The sequence below is a fragment of the Rattus norvegicus genome, chromosome 6 (genome assembly GCF_021556685.1).
Source record: "Rattus norvegicus strain SHRSP/BbbUtx chromosome 6, alternate assembly SHRSP_T2T, whole genome shotgun sequence".
Classification (NCBI taxonomy): domain Eukaryota; kingdom Metazoa; phylum Chordata; class Mammalia; order Rodentia; family Muridae; genus Rattus; species Rattus norvegicus.
In genome coordinates this window covers 74,159,022-74,182,916 of record NC_141539.1, presented here as the reverse complement: position 1 = coordinate 74,182,916, position 23,895 = coordinate 74,159,022, and the positions used below count along the sequence as shown (strand labels likewise).

The 23,895-nt window shown below is 38.8% G+C and overlaps 1 protein-coding gene across 2 annotated transcripts in view; it reads left to right on the top strand.

Annotated features, from left to right (window-relative positions):
• Prkd1 (protein kinase D1) overlaps positions 1–23,895 on the top strand; it is a 313,382-nt gene that overhangs the window by 245,270 nt on the left and 44,217 nt on the right. For both annotated transcript variants that reach the window (NM_001412095.1, NM_001276715.2), the window contains 8 exon segments: positions 13,345–13,555; positions 13,702–13,779; positions 15,348–15,552; positions 16,964–17,087; positions 18,430–18,507; positions 19,984–20,263; positions 21,324–21,376; positions 23,311–23,383. In NM_001412095.1, coding sequence (NP_001399024.1) covers positions 13,345–13,555; positions 13,702–13,779; positions 15,348–15,552; positions 16,964–17,087; positions 18,430–18,507; positions 19,984–20,263; positions 21,324–21,376; positions 23,311–23,383 — 1,102 coding nt within the window.

Genomic DNA, 23,895 nt, shown 5'->3' with positions numbered 1-23,895 from the left:
AGAGAGATGCACAAACACACAATACATACTTGTACACACACATGCACACACACATACACACAGAGTACACTGGCAATACAGTGTGGCGTTAAGTAACACAGGCTAGGGTTTTGTGAAAGACTGCAAAAGTAACATTATGGTTGATTTTCAGAGGAAACCTCTAGTCTCTGAGTCTCAGGTCATTGTACTTCCCCAACTTCTCCCTGGTATCAACAATAAGCCCAGCCCAGGCCTCTGGCTACTCAAGTAGAACCAAATACTCAATTATGGGAATAAATATCACCAATTTGATTGTCCATGATTTTACTGAGATAATTAGTTTTCTCCCCATCCCTTTCCATATGTAGACTCAGCCTGGCATTTAAAGTTCCAACGTAGAAGTTGTGGACATGCATTCATGGTCTGTCTCACTGGAAATGTCCCTCTCCAATTTTGTAGATTTAGAGTGCATTGCGTTAAGTTTGCATTCCTTTTTTTTTTTTAAAGGTAAACCTACTTATATCATGTTTCCCTTCAGGACCAAGCTTTGTAGGGTATTGGTAACTGACATTTGAAAGAACAGGGCCTGTAATTTGTGAAAATGCTTCAACGGTCCCAATGCTTTCCCTGCAAAGGATGGATCACTTAAGAAAACCTAGGGCTTTTTTACCCTCCCCTTCTGTTTACTCAAAAGCATGAGGCAATATAAAGTAAATGTAACTTCTAAGACTACTTTAGCACTCAGCAGATCGAGATCTCCTTGTATTTTTCAAAGGGTGTTCCATGTGTCATTACTTTGAAAGCTTTCATAAATTGCTGCAAACATTAAGAAATGAATTCTCCACTGTAAAACACAGCATCCGTCACCACTAAGCAGGGGGTATACTTTTTTTCCTGCCCTATAATAACCCTTTTAACAGTTATGAAAAGGTTTTGATCAGCTTTTATTTATACTGTGTATTTAGGACATCCAACTGAGAATTCAAACTCATTTATCTGGCACATTTGGCATAAAGTTCAAAGGACATAGAGTCAGAATACAATTAAAAAACCTGTGAGACTCAGCAAACATCCTACCTTCGACACAGCATGTATGTTGTTGCCAGTGTGAACACCATCCCCCATGGCTTCATATTTGCCTATAGTCAAAGACAGCTCTATGCTGAAAAAATGTCTTACTCCCTATGTGAAGGGTAATGTTTGGGGAAAGGTGGCTGTTTCATCTCTCTTCACAAGTATCCACTCTCCGAGCTTGCCAGCGTGTATCCTAGGACCAGTTGCAGGTGGGGCTAGTCATTGCCAAATAACTGTAAAACTGTGTGTCAGCACACAAGCAAGGACACCTCTGGGTAGTCTCAAGATTGGAAGGGCTCTGTTTTCCTAGACAGATTTTTACTTGTTGATGGTGTCAAAACCTGCCAAGCCTCAATTTGTGGTCCACACATATAGTTCTTTCATGGAAACTCCTTTCTGAAGAATTTCTCCCTTTCACTGGGAGTGTTGCTTACCCCTGAGTGAAGTTTCCTTGACCAGCACTTATCTTAAGTGATACAGGATTCCAGGGTCATATAATTTGGAGAAAGATAAGTTAGATAAGATCCTTCCCTCACAGAGCTTTTATTCTGGTAACAATTTTAAAATGATGGATAGGTAGACCAGTTATTCTAAGGCTTAGGTAATTACTCAACAGGAGACAGCATAGATAAGTGGTAAGGGACCTCTTCCAGAAGATAGTGAGTGAACTGAAAATGAATGAGGAAGAACCCTCTATACTGATGAGAAGACAAGGAGAGAGAAAGGTAACAGATACAGTTATGCTGGGTACAGAATGCTACCAAGAGAAAACAGCTTGAGCACAGAGTTGGTTTTTTTCTAGTCTTCATATATCCAATAGCATCTCATTGGACATTCAGGTTAGTTTACTCCAGGTAGCTTTTGGTAACTAGGACAGGCTCAACTTGAGGGCAATGGGGGAAACTTGTACTATTTTGTATGCTTTTGTAGAATGTCAGTCCGTCTTCAGACTTCTGAATTCAAGTATGAATTCATATTTGGGTATAGTTTTATATAGTTATTATTAAAACTTTTTTTATTAAAGCAATACCTGACTTGGACAGTAGGCAGATAATTGATGGCTTTTACACACAAAAGTTGCTGATTCAACTTGTTACTATGTCCAAGAAAATACCCATTACTTAGATGTCTTCAGCTGACCACAGCAAATTAATTGAAAATACGCCATGCAGATTAAAGTTCAGGCTTCACAATATTCCCACATTAATTGAATTTGGGTATGAAGGACAATTGTTCATTTTCATAGTGCCCTATGCCTTCTTTATTCATTTATATGAGGGAAATAAAATAATTGTGTGATATATTAGCATAAATACAAGGAATATTGGAATAGGTGGGTAGTGAGAAAGAACGTTATCTGAAATAAACTATGTGAGTTCATAGTTGCACTTAAAAACTATGTCGAATCAACTACTAATAATCTTCTGAGTTATTTGGCTCCTATATGATGGAAATGACAATGGAGAGGATGATAGAAAAGTAGTTAAAAGGTTTCACATATTATCTCTACTTTACAAAGCTAGCTTGCTTGCTTCCTTCCTTCCTTTCTCTCTCTCTCTCTCTCTCTCTTTCTTTCTTTCTTTCTTTCTTTCTTCCATTATTACTTTGTTCAGAGTTCTGAGTTAACCATATTTATTCCCCATAGAGGTGATTGACACATTCACATTCCCTCCTTCCCGAACTTTCACTTCACTTTTCTTTCTATGTTGTCAAATCCGGGCTGACTTGCTTTATAATTTGTATAGCAGGACTTCCTGCTTACCTAGTATAACTTACAAGAGAGCTGCAGGTATAGATGACCTGTTAGGGTCACTAAATGCTCTTGCAAGGACACTGGTTGAGTCCTCAACAGCCACATGGGAGCTCACAACAATGTACAACTTCAGTTCTACGTGGCCCAATACTCTCCTATGATCTCCTATGATCTCTGTGAGCACCTGTATGCATGCATGAATACATGCACACATGCACGTCAGTTTCAAAAGTTATATACATTAAGGAAGGAAGGAAAGAGGGAAGGATGAAAGGGAGGGCAGTATTTGAGGAGTGGCCTTCCTTTTGCACTGTCATTCTCGTCTCCAGTTTACTACAGTCTTTAGCATCCCCTATTAGATCTTTGTCATGAAGGATGACACCTTATGACAACTGCCTGTGAGTATTTAATCTTGCTCCTTTTTTTCCCAGAGCAGTGGCCTGCACAGATTTCTTAGGAAAGTGGATGTAGGGAATAAACAGGAAGTTGTAGATGGTAGTTGAACAAACAGGAAATTGTAGATGGTAGTTGAGGCTGGAAACATTTTTGACCACCTGTCCACTTTGGAAGTCCAACCTCATTTACATTATACTTGCAGGAAGCATATGCAGGAGATTGTTTTACTAAAACTTTACATCCCTGTGGTATCCATTTGGTTGGCAGATTGTTCTTTTTCAATGGTTTGTGTTACATTACCAGTGTTGTGCTGGAGAGATGGCTTAGCAGTTAAGAGCATGTGCTGCTCTTCTAGGGGACCTGAGTTCAGTTCCCAGAACCCACACAGAAGCTCACAACCATCCATAACTCCAGAGACAAAAGATTTGCTGCCTTTGTCTGGTCTCCTGGGCACTGTATACTATTGGTTCATAGATAACATGTAGACAAAATACCCATACACATAAAATCAAATGTAAAAGTTAAGTTTTTAATTCCTGATGTCATGTTCATATGAGACTTGGAATAGACATGTTATGTCACTGTAGTAACAAAATGAATATTTCATAGATACTCTTTGTGTAACATTAAATAAGACACTAAAGCCCATATTTGAGTACCTCTTGAGGTATTTTACCCATTGTTCTCATGCACACACTTCTTGAGACCATTTTTTATTCATATAAAAAATATGTATTATTTTCCTGGTATCCGTTGTTTTCTATTTAAACATATTTTTCATAAAATATATCCTGATCCCAGTTTCCCCTTCTCCAACTTCTCAAAGATCCACTCTCCCTTCTCACCCTTCCAACTCCACTCATTCATTCTTGCTCTTTTTGGAAAACAAACAGGCAAGAAAAAAAAAGAATAAGTAAAGTAGAATTAGAAAAACAGCACAATGAGCACATGTGCACATACAAAATGTTGGTTTTGTTTATTTTGAAGAGTATGATATTATCCCATTGAGTAAACCTACCACATTTTCATTGTCTTTTCATCTGATGATGGTCATTCTGGCTGTTTTCAACTTCTGACCATCACTAATAGAGCAGAGATGAACATAAATGAGCAAGTGTCTCTGTAATAAAATGTAGAGCTCTTAGAGTGTGTGCCCAGCACTGGTATCACTGTATCTTGAGGTAGATCTATTCCCAGATTCCTGTGGAACCATCACACTGATTTCCATGGCAGCTTGGGACGGTTTATAGTCTCACCAGCAATAGCTGAGTGTCCCCTTTAGCTCACACCCTTGGCAGCATGGGCTGTCAACTTCTTTTATTGATACTGGCCATTCTGATGATGTAAGATGAAATCTGAAGGAATTTATGGTTCGCATCTCCCTGGTAGTTAAGGATAATGAACATTTCTTTCTTTTTTTATTTGCATCCCAAATTTTGTCCCCTATCCTCCTTCCCAGAGTTCTTCCCCCATGTCCTTTCTCCTGTGCCTCTGAGAGGGTGCCTCCCCTCAGGCATCCCTACTCCCTAGGGTACCAAATCTCTATAAAATTAGGCACATTCTCTCCCACTGAGCTCAGGCAAGGCAGTACTCTGCTACATATGTTCCTAGGGCCTCTGACCAGCCCATGTATGTTCTGTGGATGGTGGCTCAGTCCCTGGGAACTCCCAGGGTTCCAGGTTAATTTACCTTGTTGGTCTTCCTATGGAGTTGCCATCCCCTTCAGTTCCATTAATCCTTTCTCTAACTGTTCCATGAAGGTCCCGAACCTCTGATCTCCATCCAAAGCTTGGCTATGAGTATCTGCATCTGTCTCCGTCAGCTGCTGGTAGAGCCTAATAGAGTTCTTTAAGTTTCTCAGCCATTTGTGGTTCATCTTTTGAAAACTCCGACTAGCTGTGTTCACCGTTTTTAAATTGAGCTATTTATTTTCTTGACATCATTTTTTTGTTAGTTATAGTTATTTCTATATATTAGATATGAATGCCATTGCATTTTTACAGTTATAGAAGACAGATATGACAGAGTCTTCCCTCTCCTTGGGGGCTTTATGTTTAACAACTGGGACAGATTCATAAAATGATTTCAACATTGTACACTAGTCTCCATTTCTATTTCTCTCTAACTTGAAAGTTTTTTCCAAAGTCTAGGCACAAGTGGCTGTATAGATTGGACATTATTTAATGAATAGGTTTGAGGGCCATAGGGCTTTGTTTGTGCCATATTTTTCTGTAAGATTTATCTCTCAGAAAGGCTCGCGTTTGATGTTTACATGGGTGGCAATGAAAAATACCACCCTACTTTTCGGGGAACTAATGAAGATTTCATTTCAAAGTGCATATGCTGCTCTGGGGTAATCCTTGAATCCTGTTCAATATTTAAATACAAACTGGCACTTGGAGTACCATGATGTAATCAGAGTTCACTGGGACGGTGCCACCTGTGCTAAGTTATTAATACAGAGTATCTAGTTAAAAGCAAATCCTAAGCCTTCCTCATAAAAGCAGGGTATGCTCTCTTAGGCCTAAGAAGGCTGCCAATGCAAAGTCTTCTACAGAGGGTAGACATTACATGCAAAATATTGTTAGTGAGAGTTTTATTTCAGAAAGCTGAACTTCTTTAAAAAAAACTCTATAATATTACATCTATTTTGTCCTTATTTTTGGATTTAAAATTAAGTTTCTGTCATTGTTCTGTTCTGATATTCTCCCCATACACTGAGAAGGGAAATAGCGCTTTGTGTGAGCACTTCATTGTCCAGTTTGCCAAATCAAAGAATTGCATGCATTGACTCCAAACCTTATGGTGTGAGCATAGTGATCCTGACATTAATGTGACACCTGGAATTTCATTCACAGAACCTAGGACTAATATAAAATGTACATTTTTGAAGTGCATTCTTCTGCATGTGCTTCTGGTAATTATAGAGAAGGTAATTTAAATCAGTTCTTGAAATTTGGGCCAGTTTTTGCTGTGAACATATTAATGAAACAGAATTTAAAATAATACAGCTGTTCTGTTCTCAGAGCCTTCCAACACTTCTCCTGTTCCATGGAAAAAATTACAGGGCAGAATGTCCAGGTTTACCCAATACACAAAGCCACACTAGGTCTTAAGCAACATATAAATTCCCCACCTGAATAAACTCAGAAAAACACCCTGCTTTCTGTTGTTGAATATGGAAGGATTTACTCTGTACAGGAGTTAATTTTAGGGGGAAATGTAATTTGAGAATCTAGAATAGGGTAATATATTGAATGCACTACAATTAAATAAGCTAGTGATAAAAGAAAAGGAAGCAATTTCAGGAAGAAAAGAGATGGTGTTCTGTATCTAACACATGAGAAACAAAATAGATTCCTCGGATTAGGTTCTTATCAGTTCCATATAGAAGTTACCCCAAGGACCTTAAAGTCAACAAATTTCACAGCTTTCGAAATTTTTCAGGTTTTCCTTTATTTGTTTGTAGCCCAAGCCTAGATAGAACCTGGCAATTCTACTGCTTCAGATTTCTGATGGAGGAATTGTAACCTTGGGCAACCCTACCTTGTTTAAAGTTTTTATTTCAGGGTTCTGTTCCCATGATCAGAAATGTTTTTAACAAGCATTGCTGATGGGAATTCCAAGATTCTATTTCTTGGACACTTGTGTGATCCACAAAGTGTATGTGCCGTGTTCCATGAGCTCCCAGGATTTGATTTGTTGCTCTTATGTAGTTTACATTCATAAAGTCCTTGTTCTGCAATTGAAAAACAGACAAAGGTCTTGTGAGGGCTTAGGACATCAACTTGTAGTAACCCAGTCTTCTCTTTTTTACTTGGACTCATATTTTCCTTCTGACAGCTCACATACTCTATATATACATGGTTCCAGAAACAGAATACAGTACTGAAAACTAGCCTCCTCTTTTTTTCTAAGGGACCAGTCATCTGATAAAATTGCAAGTGCAAACCCCCTGCCATTATTATATCAATTTCTACATAAAGCGCCATAAATATGTATCCTATTTCAAGCCTGTGAAACTAGCTCTTTCATTTAGAAATACATGCCCTTTTGGATATTATTAATTATATTTGAGACTGAAAACAAGATAGCAATAGATGCATCTATTTGAGATACTGCTTGATTTTAAAATTTCAAGCGCCATGACTGTCCGGGAAGCTCACATTCTTACAGCTACTAAGGTCAGTCTCTGACTGTAAATTCTGTGACTTGGCTGTCCCTGCCCTGTTGTATCATGTGGCCCTGTGAATTCCATCACTGTAGAAGGGTCTTTGGGCCAGAGTGGCAACCAGTTTCTGTTCTCTAAATTTATAATTTTTATTCAAATTTAAGTGGGTCTGTTTTCAAAGTAATAAATTAGATGACTTCTTAAGAATAATCCTAGTTCCTGCAGTTATGAGGAGAAAAGCAATGTGGGTGAGTTGAGGCCACCTATTTGTCAGATTCCCTCTCATTCTTTCATGTGAGGTGCACCCGTGTCAATAGCCTTGTGGGAATAGCCTTGTGTCAAAACACAGATCAGAATTAGAAATTCTAAATTAAGGATACTAAACAGAGTATGAATGGGCCAGAATTTTATAGAATTTTCCAAATTTGAGGGTATTTAAAGTCCACTAAGGAGATAAGGACATTAGATAATCTTTTATCCTGTTCTTTAACTCTTCAGCTATGGAAACAATATCACTTTCATTGTATTGGAGTCTTGAAGCTGACCCAGTGACTGCATTCACTAAATACACTGAACAAGGATCTAATCCCACAGAGTTATTCTTCAATAGCACTGATGACATTGCTTTAATATATTTGTGATTCTTATGTCATAAGCTGTTGGCCTATCCGTATTAGCTCCGTCAAGGTCTATATAAAGAATTTATAGAATAGTTAACCTTTTTGTTTATTTTTTGATTTTTGTTTATTTTTTGATTTTTGTTTATTTTTGATTTTTGTTTATTTTTTGATTTTTGCTTTAATTTTGTCATACAGTGTATTTTTTTTACATTCTTTTTACGCTAAGTCCATCAGACCCTGGGCCATTTCTTTTTGAAATAGCTGACTCTATTTCACTAGTGATTATATGTCTGATTACATTCTGTATTTCATCTTGATTTTACTTTGGTAAACTGTATATATCAAGAAATTGATGCGTTTCTCTTAGGTTTCCCAGTTTAGTAGACTATAGTTTTTTAAAGTATGCCCTCATGACTCTGTGAGTTTCTCAGAGAATATGTCATTGTCTCTCTTTTTACCTCTAATTTGAATACTATAGATATTTTTGCCTCTGTTTTTTAATTATTATTTTATCCTGGCTACTCTGTTAAAGTATGATTCCTTCTAGTTTTAGGAGTTTTAGCTGCATTTTTGGGTTACTCATAGGAGGTTTCTTTTCTTCTTTAAACGTAAGCATTGAATTCTCTAAAGGTGTCTTTTAGAGATGCTTGCATTCTGCCACATAGGTCTTCGTATAATGTTTTAATTTTTATTTAATTTTATATTTTTTTTTATTTACTTGAGTATTTCTTATATACATTTCGAGTGTTATTCCCTTTCCCGGTTTCCGGGCAAACATCCCCCTCCCCCCTCCCCTTCCTTATGGGTGTTCCCCTCCCAACCCTCCCCCCATTGCCGCCCTCCCCCCATAGACTAGTTCACTGGGGGTTCAGTCTTAGCAGGACCCAGGGCTTCCCCTTCCACTGGTGCTCTTACTAGGATATTCATTGCTACCTATGGGGTCAGAGTCCAGGGTCAGTCCATGTATAGTCTTTAGGTAGTGGCTTAGTCCCTGGAAGCTCTGGTTGCTTGGCATTGTTGTACTTTTGGGGTCTCGAGCCCCTTCAAGCTCTTCCAGTTCTTTCTCTGATTCCTTCAATAGGGGACCTATTCTCAGTTCAGTGGTTTGCTGCTGGCATTCGCCTCTATATTTGCTGTATTCTGGCTGTGTCTCTCAGGAGCGATCTACATCCGGCTCCTGTCGGTCTGCACTTCTTTGCTTCATCCATCTTGTCTAATTGGGTGGCTGTATATGTATGGGCCACATGTGGGGCAGGCTCTGAATGGGTGTTCCTTCAGTCTCTGTTTTAATCTTTGCCTCTCCCTTCCCTGCCAAGGGTATTCTTTTTCCTCATTTAAAGAAGGAGTGAAGCATTCACATTTTGATCATCCGTCTTGAGTTTCGTTTGTTCTAGGGATCTAGGGTAATTCAAGCATTTGGGCTAATAGCCACTTATCAATGAGTGCATACCATGTATGTCTTTCTGTGATTGGGTTAGCTCACTCAGGATGATATTTTCCAGTTCCAACCATTTGCCTACGAATTTCATAAACTCGTTGTTTTTGATAGCTGAGTAATATTCCATTGTGTAAAAAGTTTTTAATTTCCTTGATATTTCTTGATCTACTTTTCATTCAGTAGTGAGTTGTTCATCTTCCTGTTTTATTTTTTGATATCCAGCTTTAAACTCTGTGTTCAGATAGAATACAGGAATGCTCTGTCTCTCTCTGTCTCTGTCTGTCTGTCTCTGTCTGTCTCTCTGTCTCTGTCTCTCTCTCTCTCTCTCTTCCCATCCCTCCCTCCCTCCTTCCCTTCCTTCCTTTCTCCTTTCCTTCATCCTTCCCTTTCTCCCTCTTTCCCTCCCTCTACCTCTCTCCCTTCTCCCTTCCTCCCCTCCCCCCCCCCTCTCTCTCTCTCTGTGTGTGTGTGTGTGTGTGTGTGTGTGTGTGTGTGTGTGTGTGTGTGTGTAGTTGCTTTGTGTCTTAGTGTGTGGTCAATTTGGGAGGATGTCTCTTGAGCTGCTAGAAAGAAAGTATATTCTTTAGTGTTCGTTCGTGTAGATGGCTGTTAGGTACATTTGATTTATGATATTACTTAACTCCATTGTTCCTGTGTTTAGTTTTTGTCTGGATGGCCTATCTATTGGTGAAAGTTGGGTATTGAAGTCACCCACTATCACTGTGTGAGTATCAATGTGTAAGTTTCAGCTGTAGTAATCTTTCTTATATGAACTTGGGCGATCTTTTGTTCAGTGAATAAATAACTTGGAAATGTAATGACCTTTTGGCATGTTTCCTTTTTAATAACTATATAGTATCATTTCCCATGTCTTCTGATTAGTTTTATATTGAAATTTTTGTTGGGTGTCAAAATAACTAAGCCTGCTCACTTTTGGGATCTACTTACTGCTTCTAGCTTTTTACCCTGACGGGATTACCATTCTTTATGGTAAGGTATGTTTCTTGGATGTAGCAGAAAGATTAATTATTGCTTTATAAGTCATTATGTTAGCCTATATCTTTTTATTGGAGGAATTAAGGCCATTTATATTGAGAGTATGAATGAGAAGTATTACTGATTCCTGTTATTTTCCTATAGTTGTGTGGGAGACCTCTGTCCTCCTTTTACTAACTGTTCTGGGATTATTTACCCCTTGTGTCCTGGCCTCATGGTGTAGTTAGCCTCAAATTCAGACTGAAGTTTTCGTTCTGGTGCTTCCGGCAGAGATAGACAAGTAGATAGATATTGTTTCAGATTCTTTTGTCCTGAGATGATTCCCTTGCTTTGCCAATTGTGATTGATAGTTTCACTGGTTCTAGTGGTTTGGACTGGCATCTCTGGTCTCTTAGAGGCTGTAATATGTTTGTCCAGGATCTTTCTGGGTTTCCTAATCTCTACTGAAAATCCATGCAATCTTCTAATGGGCTTGCATTTTTATGTAACTTGGTGTTTTTTCTTTGCAGCTTTTAATATCCATGATCTGTTCTGTACATTTAGTATTTTGATCATTCTGTATTGTTGGATTTTCTTTTCTTGTCCTGTATATTTGTTTATCTGAGTGCCCATTGTGCCTTCAGGGGCATCTCTTTTTATTAAATCAGAGACATTGTCTTCTATGATTTTGTTAAAAGTATTTCCTGTGCTTTTGACTTGTGTTTCTTCTGTATTCCTATTAGTTATAGATTTGGTCTTTTTGTAGTGTCCTATATTTTCTGGATGTTTCCTTCAGTCTTTTTTATGTTTAATTTTCTTTTGACTGAGTATTTCTTCTACCTTATCCTCAACATCTAAAATTCTTTCTTCCATGTCTTATACTCTGTGGGTGAGGCTTATCTCTGAGGTTTAATTTGATATCCTATGTTTCATTTCCAGTTTGCGTTTTCTACTTTCATGCCTTAAATTGTTTGCATTGTTTTTCTTCAACTGTGTTTTCAGTCTTTATCATTTATTCATAGCCTCTTTAAAGTCCTTGAACACATTCCTAATTACTATTTTGCAGTCCTTGTCTTGTGCTTCAGCTAAATTTCTTTCCTCAGGAATTACCCAACCAGGTTGCTGGCCTCTAGAGGAAGCATCTTGTCTTGATTGTTTATGTGTTTGTGTTTTTTAATAGTATCTAAGGGTCTGGAGATAGGATGTTTGAAAAATTTTTGTGTAAATATCTTATCTTTGTTGGGTGGGTCCTCTGTTCCTTTTTGCTTTTGCACACACTGGGTCCTAACCAAGTGTGGTGGCTGTCTGGTTTCTAAGTCACAGCCACAAGTGGTAGCTATGTGATTTCTAGCAGAGGACTGCTCTGCATGAGGATACTCACAGAGGAGAGATGGGCCAGACAGAAAGACTGAATGGGGGCACAAGGAAGAGCTAATGGGATCCGGGTCTATACCAGAGGACTAAGATCCTAGAGGATGAGGATGTTCTGGGAGGAGGGGCTTAAGCAGACAAGCTCTAGCAAAACTAAGCATAAGTATGATAAGATTAGAATTAAAGAAAGGAAGGAGGATGAATGTTCCACCTAATCTCAGCTGAGTGTGGCCACTCAGTGTCCTAGATAGAGATTCTATGGGTCAGTGGAGTCACTGGACCAGAGATGGGCTAGAAGGCAAGGCCCTTTCTAAGCCATCAGGATGTGTTTATTTTTCTATCATTGAATTCTGATTATGAATATAGCTGTGGTTTTAACATTCCAAGCAGAATCCTCATGGTATATTTCATTTTGCTGCATCTAGTGTGTCTACAAATTAATTTCCCCACCGACTAATAAGTGGCATTGGATTTTGGTTAACCAGAGACTAAAATGGATGATTTTATGCGAGTGGAATTTAATTTCTCAGTTGTCAATAGTTGTTCCAATTTTCAAATTAGCCTGACAAGATTAAAAAAAAAAAACAGGATTCTTACAGCAGATTAAGCACAACGTCGTTTTGGCTGCAGTCTTTGTTAGCATTTAACGTAAAAGAATTATTTTAAAATGTGTAAGTTTGGTATGTGAGCTTCTCCTAACTAGGACGTCTTTTAAGGCAGTGAGCAGTTATGCAGGTAGAGTATGAGTTTGACTAATTAGCTATACTATTATAATGGCTGTTAACATGTAATAATGTTCTTTTATTCCAAATAAATGCATTCTAATATTCCCAAGTACATGTTCATGAAATTGTTCAAAGGTATTAAAATTTTGGTTAATGCAGTTTTAAAATCTAAATACTAGATTTATTAACTAGTTCCCAAGTGATAGGCAGTAAAGCATGGTGGTGTTATTATTACCCCAAATACCAGTCTTTATGTTCCTCATGAAGCCCATTAGTCCCTATATTTCTTAATTCTAAGACGGGTTACCTCACTTTAGCCCTTTCCCTTCTTATATAATTGAGAAATTATTTAAAATCACATTAATTTTTCCCTCAAGGAAACTCAAAGAAACTGTAGGTGTCTTCAGAGGCAGTTCTGTCTAGCGATTAAATTTCCTTTTCTACCTTTGTGAGCTGATGGCACCTCTAGCCATGTGAATATAGTGATCTAGAAAATTCCTGAGAGAAGACAGAAGTGGGCTTAAGGAACGTTCTTTGTTTTCTTTCAGCTTTGTTTTTCTATGTTAAAAGTAATTAAATCAACACCTTAAAGAGAAAAAGAAAAGGAGAGAAATGATTTAAAAGTCCTAGAAATCAGAATTCATGTATTTAGGTCTGCAGTCTCCTGGTTCAGATTAGACAGAGTAACTCAAATATGAGAGAAGTTCTACATTAATCAGTGGAAATCTACTTTCAGATGCCTTGTATCAGTGATCAAATGAAACAAAATGAAACTTAAAAATAGTGTTAAATCAAGTTCAAGTGTCTGACACCTTATCGTCCTTTATGGTTTCTCAAAATAGCAAAAGTCTCCATCTGAGTCATTTATCGGTCGTGAGAAGAGGTCAAATTCTCAGTCATATGTTGGACGGCCGATTCAGCTCGACAAGCTCCTGATGTCTAAGGTGAAGGTGCCACACACCTTTGTCATCCACTCCTACACACGGCCCACGGTCTGCCAGTTCTGTAAGAAGCTCCTCAAGGGCCTCTTCCGGCAGGGTTTGCAGTGCAAAGGTGAGGGCCACTTGGGCACCAGGCACTGGCCACCGGCCATGCTAAACCTTAAATGAGCTGAGGTTGCTGTATTTTCATGTTGCTATATTGTTTCTGTCTGATGAATTTTTTTTTTTTTGGTTTCATTTTAAAATCATCATGATTAGATTGCCGATTCAACTGTCACAAACGCTGTGCACCAAAAGTACCAAACAACTGCTTGGGCGAAGTGACCATCAATGGAGGTAGGGTACAACTCATAGCCTCGTTTTGTGTTGCATGCCAATCACAGAAGGTGGTAATTATGATCTATCATGGGTTTTCTCTTTCATTTTTCATGTGAGAAATTTGTAACTCGGCTTCAAATAAACAATGGTTCATTCCAGATCACTGAGCCTTTGATGTAATAATAATAATAATAATAATACATATTCACCGAGTACACAATTCATATTGAAAACTTGCATTGTCCACCCTTCTTATTTCATTCCCGAAGCCCAGTTTGTTCCGAACTTCCCTGTTGGCATACCTACAAACTAGTGCTCCCGTGCAATTTCTCTGCCCTGCTTCCTTGAAGCACTGAGGCATAAGTTGACGTCTGTCCCTACCTGCTGATGAAGGGAAAGAGCACAGACTGGGCCGGCAGTGAACAGCCGCAGACGTCTAACCTCTGTAGGCTGCTGCCTTGAGTATATACATGGTGTGAAACTGAATCCACAACAGGAGGAAGATCTTTCATTTGGCCAGCAGGAAGTGTTTCCTCCAGTATTTGGACCATCTTCTTGAGAACAGTGCAATGGCATGAATTAGCATTGATATACTTCCTCTCCCTAGGTCGCGTCCTACAGGCTGTCACCTTTCTTCTGTGACTTAGGACCCAGGCTAACTTTCTCCAAAGACTGTGAACTGTTTTGGTTCGGTATTCATGCCAAGAGACTTCCAGATCCTCCGGTTATGGAAACTCAAGGAGATAAGCAGATATTTGCATTATAAAAAGCTAAAGGATGCATTATTGCATTTATCCTCTAAGAAATAGACATAGGAGGAGGCAAAAAAGCAGAAAGGGTCACTTTCTAGGAAAACATTCTTATGCATACAGATTCCCAGCATAGAGGTCCACAGTTAAGTGAGAAAGTTGAAAGCTTGGCGATTTTCCCACTTTCTGAAGCTTGTGGTATTGACTCTTTTTCCATCCCAGGAAATGCCAATTGGACTTGACAACTAGAACCCAGGGGACATGGAGAAGTTTGTGATGTTGATAACTTGAAGATTGCAGTATCCCATGTAGTCAGTGCAGTGTGGTAAAATGGGGACCTCCCGATTTAGAGGCTCGCAGTCTCTGGTTGATCTGTCTTTCTTATTTTAAAATGAGCAAAACACTTTAGGTATTTAAAAACTAAATCTCATGAGAACAGTTCAGTATAGCAGGACACATGATTTAAACGTTAACTGCAGTAGTAGTTCTAGGTGACCCCCTTTCCATGTGAAGGCCATGCACACATGTCTGCCTTTCTGCTGGCCTACCCAATGAAATATTTTAGTTTTCTATTCACTTGTGCCTGGATGGGGCCTCCCCGAACTGTTTTCCTGGGACTCATTTTAGAGCTTCTTTGCTTTTAATGTGTTTTTGCCTTGGAGAATGGGAAACAAGCATCGGGCTGTGAAATTCCGTGCTTACTGTTCATATATTCACATACTGAGATTCACCTGATTCGTGGTGTGAAGGAGTGACCCGTAATTGATTTACCTGGATTGCCTTGAGCACCGGCTCCAAGAGTCCAGACTTATCTTCTTGGGTCCAACAATTTTCCAGAATTGCTTAGCCCTGGGGCAGAGTCTGATGTTGTCATGGAAGAAGGGAGCGATGACAATGACAGCGAACGGAACAGTGGACTCATGGATGACATGGACGAGGCCATGGTCCAGGACACTGAGATGGCTTTGGCGGAGGGTCAGAGTGACGGTGCAGAGATGCAGGATCCAGACGCAGACCAGGAGGACTCCAACAGAACCATCAGGTCAGAACCCCTGTGGGACTCACGCTCTTAGATGTGTCCATCTACAAAAGAAACCGAGTGTCCCTGACTCTGTTCTGAAGAGCGGTGCGCTGTACAGGGAAGCCTGTGCAATGAGGTCTGCTTGCCCTGGGAGAAGAGCTTGTTTCAGACCTGTTATTATTTATCTGTTGACCCATTTCCTTTGCGTGTGAGGGATACACATGTTTGCTGCGGTCACTATTAAGTTAATAGTTAATATTAACTCAGATTTCATTGTGTGGAAATGTAATATTCAGGGGTCAGACGCAGCAGAAATCATTTACTTTAAAGCTGACCCCTATTATACATATCACAGTCTGTGTGTACCTCATTGTTCTTCATTTTATTTCAGAAATATGTGTAATTTTCTACCTATTATCTACATTTATTTTTTTAGCCCTGGGTGATCTTCACTTTTCATATTAGTAGTCAGTCCAGCATGGCCAGCAGGTCACATAGAACTGCTTCCTGCTATGTAATTGAAACTTATTGTGGCTATGCCTGTTCATGCTGTCTGTGGCTGCTTCTACACCACAATGTTTAAATGGTGATTTCTGCAAAACCCAAGATCCTCTTGACCTGATCCCTTACGGAAAAAGTTTCCCGCTCTAACTAATTGACATTACAAACCCTACTGACAATTTTTTTGTCCATTTTACAAATGGCAAATTCATTAACACATTGAGATTAACCATGATCGTGCACAGGTATATTACATGTCTTCCATTTATTAGGATAATAAGCATTCTCTAGTAGGGAAAATCATCAGTCTTATGACTTTGAAGAGCCTACAGTTCTTTTGTACCTGAGGATTCATGGGAAGCAGAGGGGAAGGATAAAGAGAGAGGGAGAGGAGAAAGGTACAGAAAGAGTCACTTGAAAGAGAAAAAAGCGAAGGAGAATAATCCCATGAATACTAGATATGTAAAAGACTAGGAATAAATTCATCTGGGAAGTTCTAGTTTGTTTTGTTTTATTATTTATTAAAAATCATTTAGAAAATTTTGTACAGAAGTACATTATCTATAAATTATCATTATCATGTGTGTTGCGTATAGCAAACTTTCCTCTGTGATTTTGAATACTGTGGCTTCAACATGCTGACAGTAAACCCTGCTGTTTTCCTAAAACTTTGAAAGCCATCAAGATCAATAAGAAAATCTCTGTGTGTCTGACTCTGCCTAGGGAGTTTTAAAGTGAATGTCTGAAGTACCTGTCACTCCCCCAAGAAACTCCCTTTCTGAGCCATCAACCTCTGACAGTACATTTCACTGAAAATGAGACATGCATTTTTTTGACTTGTGCTTTGAAATAGTTTAAATGAGCTTTTACTCGTGGAAAGAAGATCTGAATGTGAAAATATTTCCCTGCTAACATATTTTGACTTTTCAAGCCCTTCTACGAGCAACAACATACCGCTTATGAGGGTAGTGCAGTCTGTCAAGCACACAAAGAGGAGAAGCAGCACAGTGATGAAGGAAGGGTGGATGGTCCACTACACCAGCAAGGACACACTGGTAAGGAGGTAGAGCTGCTCCCTAGGAATCTGATGTCCTGGGGGACTGTGGGATATGTGAGTTCTGGGGCGTAGACCTCCTAGCACAGGCATGGGTCAGCAGAGCACATGATGTCTGGATGTTTGATGCAGATGAATAGGTATTGGGGTTAGAATAAACCGTACAAAGGAATTCCAGTACAGAAAAAATAAATCTGCAGACAACTGGAATATCTGCATCATTCTAAGGACAGCCGTGGCAGGAGTACTGCATGGTTTTAGTGTGTCCCTCTGTGGCTGAGAGGTTTCAAAGAAACTGTGCCTTTTGGGAAGTGAGAGAGAGCACTGCTGACTATTATATCTTCTCAAGACTTAAACGCTTTGTTTAAAAGTTTAGCCACGCAGGTGTGTGACAACCCTGTAGTGTGTTTCCTTTCTTGACAGTAGAACCCAAACAGCTAAATAATATTGTTGTGTATACGGCTAGAGGAGAGGCATGGTCCAGAGTTTAACTAATCGACATTTGGTAAGAGTTTTGTACCCTGTTTTCCCATCTCTAACCACCAATAGGATTTACACCACATCTTTAGATAAAGAGACATGTGTACCTTACTTGGTCATTTATAATTCATACCTTCTTATGGGAGAGAAAAATTTAGTTCAGGACTCAAGTGAACACTATAACTTTCTCCTTGGGCCAGTTGGGAAATATTTAGGGCATATTTAATGTTTGGTTTAAAAGTGGTTGTGAGAGACACCAAAAATACATGCCCACAAAGGCAGAGCACTGAGAGAGCAGAAACCCAGTGACTATGTCACAGTGATGAGCTGAGGGGCCAGCTGAAGAGGATGTTAAGTGTCAAGTGCATTGTCTAAACTTGGAGCCATGGCCTTCCATCTAATGAAACTTACTTAGTGATGTAGCATTCAGTGTTCTATGGGGAGTAGAAACGAAAATGCCTAGCTGAATCTCAGGGGCTGTCCTGTTCTGAAAGATAAGTGCATACAAACTTTCTACCTGCTATAAGCATTGGTATTTTGTAGACTGAAAATCTCCTTTTAGCTTTTCAAGTGAATAAATGTTAATAACGAGAGTATTTTGCTATTCATTGTGTGTATGTGAATGGCAGACCAGGTACTTCCCAGGATGCTAATCCAGTGTCTCTGTTATAATTCACAGTCTTAAAAGTACCTATAGAAACTTGTCACAGTGGGATCATTAAATAGCTTCTTGAGTTAAATTGTGATTTGTTTTGGCCTAATGCCCTTAAATGTTTCACCATCAAAATCACATTCCCACTGAGAAACTGCACTTGTTTTTGTAAAGCACGTGGACTTTTAACGTTTTGTAACTTCTGTTTCAGAGGAAAAGGCATTACTGGAGACTGGACAGCAAAAGCATCACACTCTTCCAAAACGACACAGGCAGCCGGTACTACAAGGTGAGGCCGGCTTCTCTCAGTTTTGCTTCATGATATTCCTTAAGGTAATCTGGAAGTTGGTCGACATCCAGCAGTGTGACTATTCCTGGGATCCTGAGAGAGAGAGAGAGAGAGAGAGAGAGAGAGAGAGAGAGAGAGAGAGAGAGAGAGAGAGAGAGAGAGAGAGAGAGAGCGCTTTGAATTGGTGGTGTGCAGTTTTTGTAGAAATTCAGATGTGACATCTCGATTCATGTGCCATCTCACTGTTGCCAGCAAACGGCTTCTGGCCCAGGGATGCCAAAGAGCAGGATGACAGAGAAGGAGATGGAGGGAAGCTAAGGGAAGCATTTCAGCAGAGTTGCTTGGTTTTACTAGAGAGTCAGTGGGCACAACCAGTGACTAAGAGGAAAGCCTCACATCCTCAGACAACCAGCACTGCATGTTAGCAGGTAGAAAGAACCATTCCTCCGCCATTGCCAGCAGTTAAGAGGATCACATCCCTGCATTTATCATCAATTGTCTGCCTTTCTACGTTAAGTAATATACGTGTAGTATCTAGTGTAGTCCCTGTGATCCTTCATGCTCCCTGTTACACAGCTGTGACACCAAAGAAAAGGTTATTACATTTTTAATTGAAAAACTAAGTTATTACTTTAGTTACTTTCTGCATCCCACAGTATGTGTGGCACTTCAGGTTTTCAATACTTAAATGATAAAAATAATTAGTTTGGGGGTTGGGAGAAATAGCTCATTCAATAAATTACTCACCACATAACCCTGGGGATCTGGGATCTGAGTTTAAATTTTCATAATGCATTATTGTCATCATCATTTTCATCGTCATCATCATCATCACCCAGGCATAGTCTAATATGTCTTAAAACCCTAATGTAGGTGCAGCAGACAGAGGCAGATTTTTGGAGCCTTTCAGTAAGCCCTGAGTTCATCAAGAGATCCTGTCTCGAGGATGAGTAATAGTGATTCAGGCAAATTATTTAAAAACAAAACTACTTTGTAAAGAAATTACTGTGGTTTTTCTCAATGAACACTCATCTATATAGCTACATTATATTATCATATAGAATCAAAGTATATTTGAATGTGGTAATTCAAGAAATACTTGAAATAAAAAGCAGCCATGAATAACCAAATGCATTTTAGAAAATATTATAATTTGCTTCAAAGCTTCTATTAGGAAGAAAAGAAGGAAGGAAGGAAGGGAGGAAGGAAGGAAGGAAGGAAGGAAGGAAGGAAAGGGGGAAGGAAGAAAGGAAGTAAGGAAGGAAGGAAGGAAAGAAAAGATGGAGAGAAAAGGGAAATTTCTCAGAAAGTGTAATAAGGCCTCTTGTTATAAAAATTTACATTTTATACATACTGTATATGTTATAAAATGTCTGTATATTCTATTTGTAACTTCCTTTCTTACACAGCATGGGTTTTATTTAATAATTGACATGCGTTTGGCTAACTACGTTTATCATACTTTGTCTTCCACAGGAAATTCCTTTATCAGAAATTTTATGTCTGGAACCAGCAAAACCTTCAGCATTAATTCCCACTGGAGCTAACCCTCATTGTTTTGAAATCACTACAGCAAACGTAGTGTATTATGTGGGAGAAAACGTGGTCAACCCTTCAAGCCCCCCACCAAACAACAGCGTCCCCCCGAGCGGCATCGGTACCGATGTGGCGAGGATGTGGGAGGTCGCCATCCAGCACGCTCTCATGCCTGTCATCCCCAAGGGCTCCTCTGTGGGTTCCGGAACCAACTCACACAGTGAGTCCAATGACTTCCGTCTGTCACGGGGTACATACATATACTTCAGTCTGTCACGGGGTACATACATATACTCGGGCCCCTGAAGGTCGAGTAGGAAACCTCCTGCTTTCCCCAAAGAGACTCACTGTGCTGGCTCCGGTTTGTGGCACAACAAGGAATCACTGAAGAGAAGCTGCTATGCTTACTAAAATGTTTCATTTATTAAACTGTTTTACTTATTTTATAGTAGAACTTTTATAAAGCCAAGCATAGCCTATATACTGTATGACCAAAGGTGCCCACAGTTGTTGTTCCTAAGAGAACCCGTACAGTCAGTTTGAGCGTCACTTGGATTGCCACAGATATGAACAAGATGTATTTGCCACAGATTCCCTCCTCCTCCTGTACCCGTGGTATAAACCGTTGTTCCTACTTGATGACCTTATCCCAGGAAGACATTTCTGTGCATTAGTAAGAGAGGGTCAGCCAGAGTGTAATCACGATGGCGTGCTGAAGGGGAATCTAAAGAAATGGAGGAGTATCTATATGAAATTATGATCTGAAATTCTAGCATGCAACCTGCACATTAACCTGTTTTAACATTATAGTAGATTTTATCTGTCATAATTACCTTTTTTCTCCTCAGCCAGTATATTAATAGGATATGTGCTTATTCTGTCTAAAAGAATGTATCTGTATATAAACTAAGCACTTACTCGAAGACCTCTCTGTTAACTCCGAAAACCCCGTCCCTTAATGATTTGCCCACATTCTAACAGGAACAGTTCATCTCTAGAAAGTTAATGGTCTCTTAGCTAACAGAACTGCTGCATGGGACAGCCAGAGTTGGAAGTCTTCCTTTAGTCTGAGCTCTGTACTGACAAATGCATATGTAAAAACAAATTGTAGATACAATGTTTAATGTTAAGGGAACAAATATATTTTAATAGAAACTTTGCAGAAAAATCTAATTGCTGTGATGAATATAATATAGTAATATAAATGTAGCCCAATGGGATTTTTTAATATATTTTTACTATTTTATGTCTGTTTTTTTTTTTAAAACATGCACTTCCAGAAGATATTTCGGTGAGCATTTCCGTTTCGAATAGCCAGATTCAGGAAAATGTGGTAAGTCTGTGTCTATTAATATACCTCTCAGAATGTGATTTCTGGAAAATAGAAAGTATCACATGATAGATTTTTATTTATCTAAATTTCTGTTTATTTTCTTTCATGATATTTTACAAAATCAGTTTACTGATTTTCCTATATTCTATAATATAGTACCAAACACTGTTTGTAATAAAAGACAGTTGTAGTATGATCATTTATCTTGTTTTTTTTTGTATTTTGTTTTTGTATGTTTGTTTGGGGGGGATTTGTTTTGTTTTGTTTTGTTTTGTTTTATCAAAATAGGATAAGTGGTTTACCAAGAGGCAGGCTTGGTAGTGACAGCTAGGAGTGCCACTGATCTACACTTGATACTTGAAATTTAATGGTTGGTACTGCACAGTAGAATAGATGCAGTAAAATAAAGTTTTTATTTGTAGACGTGTTTTAACATGCATTGCTTACCTCCTTGATAACAAGGCTTGCTGATAATGAAAGGGATTGTAAATATTCTTAGTCACATACACGTGCCACAATGCAGAGCTCAAAGACATTGCAGAAATCAGGAACCACAGTCAGCAGACTTTTCAGATTTCAGAGGCTACAGATCACGTTGTGAGATGTTTCATTTGAGGTTGTGTTTGTTTGATTTTATCTCAGTACTCAAAATGTCATAATGCCTCTTCCTACCTCAGTGCTGTAACCAACAGCATCAACTGCTCGCTCTACCTAAGACCCGAACAGAGCAGTGTACCCTCCTGTTTACAGTGACCTGAGGCTGTTTATCCAAAACCAAACTCCTTCAATGTCTGTTCAGTACTGCTCGTGTCCCTGGAACTCTTGATGAACTTGTTTAAGCTGAACAAAGGCAAGGATAAATTACAGGGAGGCAACTTCACTGTGAAGGTTAAGTGGACGCTTGAACTGTTCAGCCTGAGATGTAGGCCTCAAGACTGCAGGGTTCACCAGCCCTTGTTTAGACAGAGAAGACCTTGGGGAACACAGGTTACTGTAATGCTTCCTGGGTAGTCCCAGGGATCTCAGAGGCCTTTTACCTTGGTTGTCCACTGAAAGTTTTGAAGTGAATTTTCAAAGAAGTTCTAAAGAATCTGTTAGTTAGCTTGGCTGCAGGAAAAACAAAAAACCAGAATAATGATTTCCATTGCAAGAGAGCTTTGAATTCACCTTCTGAATGTTCCAAAGGGATCATGGTATACAAGCTTCCAAGTTGCTTTCTAAGAGAAGAGAAGGACAGTGGTGAGAGTAGATTACAGACAGGGGAGTGTGGCTGATTTTTTTTTTTAACAATCAAGAGCTATAAAGTTGAAATAAGTGGAAAATGTGTTAGAATGCACCATACCATGCAAATAAAAAGATAAAACTTTGTAATGTTTCCATGAAGGTGCAATATGAAACCCAAATTAGCTCACCCTCCCTCCAGCGATTATCATTTCCAAGTGGCACTCTGTGTGGGTTATTTATGTAGTAACTGGGAATCCTGGAATGGTTGTCTATTGCTTAGGTTCTTATAGAAATGAAACAATCAGGAGTAGCCTGACTGTCCTGGCCTGAAGGTGAAGCAGGATTGTTACAGACATGTGATGAAGCCATGGAATAGTTAATGAAATTTCTAAATTACTAGTGTAGAAATAAGAATATATTTTCAGATATTTATAGTAAAATCCATTGATTGGTTTGAGGTTCCCCTTCTCTCTATTAAAATGCACCATATCCCAAGTACTTAAGAGCAGAATAGTTTTCAAAATATTATATGAATGCAATTTGAATGTTATAGCCATTGAAATCTTATCCAACATTTACAAGTGTTAAATGAATCTTGGAATATTTAATTATATTTCTATTCAATCAGCTAATAGTAATTATAATTGTAAAGTGTAACAGGATTAAAGCCTTCTCCCTATCTTTGTTTTCCTCTGGATATCTACCGGTAGGATATCAGCACAGTCTATCAGATTTTCCCGGATGAGGTTCTGGGTTCTGGACAGTTCGGAATTGTTTATGGAGGTGAGTAGGTTTAATAAATGTTTTTTATGAACTTAAAAGTTTAGGCACCTGGGTTATTATATTTCTGAGAAAATGATAAACAAGCAAAAGACACGTTATTTGTGTATCTGGGAGTCACCTTCAGAGAAGCTTCTTGTGAGATAGCCATTCTTTGAAAAACTCATAGATTTTTAGAGTTTCCTATTCCTGAAAAGCTTGTTTTCATATATATTTGAAAACCCTACTCACAGTGTTGCAGTAGTTTGAATTTTTGTATTTAAACAAAATGTTGTGGAAACGCAGAGGCTGTAGTTTATGAACAAAGCAGTTCCATTCTGTCAGCATCTTGGACTCGATCCTTACAGGTACGATGTGTCAGTGAATCTGGAATCTTTGAACTTTAACATTTTCCCTGTGTATCCAATTCATAGCATCTGAATGTTTTAGCTTTTCGAGGTCAATGTGGGTGTTTTTTACTTAGATCCTAGACAGTTCGGTCAATTTTTTCAAGCTTTTACATAACATTTAATTTT